Source organism: Plasmodium gaboni, chromosome 5 (assembly GCF_001602025.1).
Source record: "Plasmodium gaboni strain SY75 chromosome 5, whole genome shotgun sequence".
Lineage (NCBI taxonomy): Eukaryota > Apicomplexa > Aconoidasida > Haemosporida > Plasmodiidae > Plasmodium > Plasmodium gaboni.
Window position 1 is genome coordinate 214,319 of NC_031485.1, and position 4,727 is coordinate 219,045.

General features: G+C 17.7%; 1 protein-coding gene across 1 annotated transcript; it reads left to right on the top strand.

The window, feature by feature from the left end:
* Positions 1–977: 977 nt before the first annotated feature.
* Positions 978–4,336, top strand: PGSY75_0506800 (putative transcription factor 25; the record flags this gene model as incomplete). Its single annotated transcript, XM_018784349.1, has 3 exons — positions 978–3,513; positions 3,689–3,946; positions 4,254–4,336. The coding sequence occupies 3 exons, from the start codon at positions 978–980 to the stop codon at positions 4,334–4,336; spliced, it is 2,877 nt and encodes a 958-aa protein (XP_018643004.1).
* Between the last annotated feature and the right edge of the window lie 391 nt (positions 4,337–4,727).

Consider the following 4,727-nt stretch of genomic DNA (forward strand, 5'->3'; position numbering starts at 1 on the left):
AAAAAAAAAAAAAAAAAAAAAAAAAAAAAAAAAAAAAAAAAAAAAAAAAAAAAAAAAAAAAAAAAAAAAAAAAAAATAAATATAAAATAAAAAAAAAATTATAAAATTTAAAAAATATAAATTTTTTTTTTTTTTTTTTTTTTTTTTTTTTTTATATATATATATTTCCTTTTTGTATATTTAAGATGCTGACACTTTTCCCCTAATAATTTGTTGATTCATGTATTTTTCTATTTTTTCATATGTTTGGTTTTATTATTTTTTTAGTTATGAGCCTTTTTTTTTTTTTTTATTTTTAAGTATTTTTCTTCTCATATAATAATAAACGTGCTTGACATTCAATTGGTTCGTTGTTTTGAATATGTAATAATATATATAAAATATATATAATATATATATAATATATATATTATATAGTATATATTTTATATATTTTAATATTATTTGTGTTTTTCAAATTTGAGAATATGCAATCTTTAAAATAATTGGTATACATATATTATATATATATATATATATAAATATATATTTATGTTTATATTGTTATTTTTTTTTATTAATATTATATTTTTTTTTTTTTTTTTGTACCTTTTTTTTGATAGATTATTATCAACGTATATCATGTTATAATCAATCCTTATTTAAAAAATATATTAAATTATATATATATATATATTTATATTTATTTATTTATAATATATTTTTTTTTTAAGTGTAGAGAACATTATTTTATATATATTTATAAAAAAAAAAGAAAAAAATTTGTATTGTAAATAATAAGATAATAATATTATACACTTCAAATACATTTTGATGAGCGTGTTTTCTTTTTCTGCCCCTTGAAAGGTTTCATATTTTAAAAAATAAAATATATATATTAAATATATATATATATATATATATATTTTTATTTATTATTTTTTTCTTTATGTTTATATGTCTGTATTTATTGTTACATTACCCTTTTTAATAATAGAATGTCTAGCAGACTGCTGAAAAAATTTTTAAAAGAGAAAACAAAAGATGAGATAAAAAAAATTAATGAAGAAGAAGAAACGTCATCTTTAGAATTAATAGAAAGGAAAAAAAAGAAAAATGTTTTCACTTATTTAATGTCATCAGAAAGTGATGACAGTGTAACAAGCCACAATACAAATAGTGATAAAAATGATAATGAAGGGAAACAAAATATTGAGCATAATAAATTAAGAGAGAAACAAAAAGGAAATAAAAAAAAATATAACAATGAAACAAAGAATACTATTCAAACAAAACATATGACTGATAAAAAAGATACAGTTGAAAAACGACTTGATAATTATTTTGAAATAAGCCCAAGTGTGGAAGAGAAAAAAAAGAAAAAAAAAAAAAAGAAAAAAAATGTGGATGAAGAAATATCAGATATATTGAATGAAATAAATAAAGAAGAAACAAAAAAAAAAAAAGGAACAAATAATTTAAATAATCATATATATAATAATCATCAAAGAGGTGACAACAATATTGAATATAACAAAGTTAATGTTTCACAAGATGAGGGGAATACAAATTTTATGACCAATCCAGATAATAATAAAAGTGATAATAAAAATTATTGTAGTGATTATAATAATGAAGGAGAATCCATCCAGATTCAACTTTTTACATGCACACATGAAAAATATGATTATAGCCTAAAATTAGAAAAAAATAATTTTGATGTGAATATAGAATTAAAAAGAATATTTGGTAAAAATTTTGTTAAAAAAAAAAAGTATATTCAAAAAAGTAAAATAAAATATTTGAAGAATTGGATAATTCAAGATTTTACAACAAAAATAGTTCAAGCACCTTTATCTATGAAATATAATGATAATGAATTTAAAATTGAAAAAAATAAATTATATTTGAATGCTGAAAATTTATTTTATTTATTATTAGATTCTCATGATATAGAAGCAATGAATGACTTAGTAAAAAAATATCCATATCATATAGAAACATTACTTGTATTAGCTGAATATTATAATGAAACAAGAAATTATGAAATTGCTAATAATTTTATTAAAACATCTATTTTATTATTACAAAATATTTTTCATATTAATTTTCATCCTAATTTTTTAAATAAAAATTTTAATGTTTTTATTAATCCATATATATATGATAATAAATGTATATTCAAATCATTATATATGCATATGCAATCATTAGAAAATGAAGCATGTACAATCACAGCATTAGAAATTGCAAAGCTATTATGTAAAATTGATCTAGCTAATGATTTATGTAGTATATTATTAAGAATTGATAATATTATCCTCAAATGTAATTTATATGATTTTCTTTTATATTTCTCCTTTAATTTTATAATACAAAATATTCAATCTGTAATACCTCCTCACACATATGCTCAAATAATAACCTTGTTAATAGATCAAGAAAACACACTTCCTATACAACATATTGAAAATAATCTTACTACTAATAATACTGATAAAATAAATAACATTAACATCCAATCGAATCAAGACAAAGAAAATATTCAAAACAATGAATATAAAGAACATAATATAAATAAAGTAAACATGCAACCTAATCATGATGATCATCATAATTATTTGAAGAATAATGATGTGTCAACAAATAAAAATGAAGCATCTACAAAAAATGATACTACTTATAATACAGATAATGAGCAAAAAGAAATACATATAAATAAATGTGATCAAAATGATATATTAAAAAATAATTCCATACATTCATCACAAAATTGTGATATTTTTACAAATCAAAAAAACAAACAGTCTATTATTATGAATGAACAAACAAATTTATATATTTTTAATAACTATGAAATTAGATTACATTTCATACTTCCAAATTTTGCTTTTGCTATACCCATGTCTTTATATTTAAAAATAAATACTCATCTTAATCTTGAAGACATAAAACTTATTAAAATAAATGATATAATTAATTCATTCTCATATGAAGAATGTAAATATTTAATTCCACATTTTAATATAACTTTTAATTGTTATAAATGGAAGGAGCAAATAAATTATCATGTAAATCAAACATCTGAAAATAACAAGAAATCGAATACAAATCAAAAAGACATACATGATATAAAACAAAATCAAAATAATAATAATAACAATAATAATAACAATAATAATAATAATAATAATAATAGCAATAATAATAACAATAATAATAATAATAATAATAATAGTAAACAAAATTATTCAGTTTCGTTCTGTGCACATCTGTTTTTAATTAGAGCACTATTACAGTTCCCTAGCTTTTTAAAAATATTTCTTCATTATAATAATTTTAAAGAAACAAAAATTGTAAAACAAACAATATATGATTACTTATTCCAAGATATATTAGCTGCTCCTCCTTTTTCAAATACACAAATGTTTAACAAGCAAGAATATGAAATTGTACAAAAAATTATTTCTTGCTTTTTAGAAAAAAATAATATCTATTATAAATCAGAAAAAATTATAACATGGCTACATGTGTGTAGTAGTTACATACACGAAATGTATAAAGATAAAAAGGGTAACAACAAATAAAAAATATACATATATATATATATATATTTATATATAGTGGGAGATAATCTTTTATGTATGATCAATACATAACGATCCAACAATATTTATATAAATAATATATATTTTTTTTCATTTTTTAGTATCTCAAGAAATTGACGAGGTAAGAAAGGAGGGATACAAAAAAATTGCCCTATTAGATATAAATAAATATAAACATGTTAGAGTTGGAGAATTCAAATTACACAATTATTTACTCCCTGATTTTTTAATGGAAAAAAATAGATCATATAATCCAAATGTAATTAACAGGGCATCAAATTATTATATTTCTTTAAATAGTAACTTGTTAATAGCTTTTTTTCAGAGTTTGTTACCTTGGTATCAAGTGGATTATAGTGGTTAAAAATTAATATATGTATTTTTAAAACAAATAAAATATATACATGTTAAAAATATAAAATATTATATATATATTTATTTATTTTATTTTTTGTTCTTATTTTGTTCATATTTTTTGTTTGAAATTTTCTTTTTAGGAGAAAAGAATTGAACATTATTATTTTTTGGATTATTATAATTTTATATACATACATACATATATATATATATATATATATCCGTATATTTTTTATTTCTGTTAAATGTTTTAAAATATATTTCTAATTAATATTTATTCATTTATACTTTGTATTTTTGCTAATACAGGTACAAACTCCAGACCTGTCTATTTCTCAACGTTATTAAGAACAACCTTAGATAATATCAAGCATTTTTTTAATTGTGAATAATTTAAATGTCTTTTTTTTTTTTTTTTTCTTTTGAAATTTTAAAACTTTTTAAATGTAATTAAAAAAAAATAATAATTAAATTAAAATGAAATAATAAAAATGAAAAAGGAAAAGTATAAATAAAAAAAAAAAAAATATATATATATATGTATATATTTTTGTATGCCTGTTTCATATTCAATATCTAGTTTTATATATATATATATATTATTATATCTTTAATAAGAGACACACATAAATATTTTAATTTTTTCTTTTTTTTTTTTTTTTGTACAAATATTTGTGAAAACAAAAAAATATAGAATTATAAAAATATAATTATATAAATTAACATAGTTCTTTTATGTGTAACGAATATACTCCAAATAGCTATTTTTTTTTTTTTTTTTTT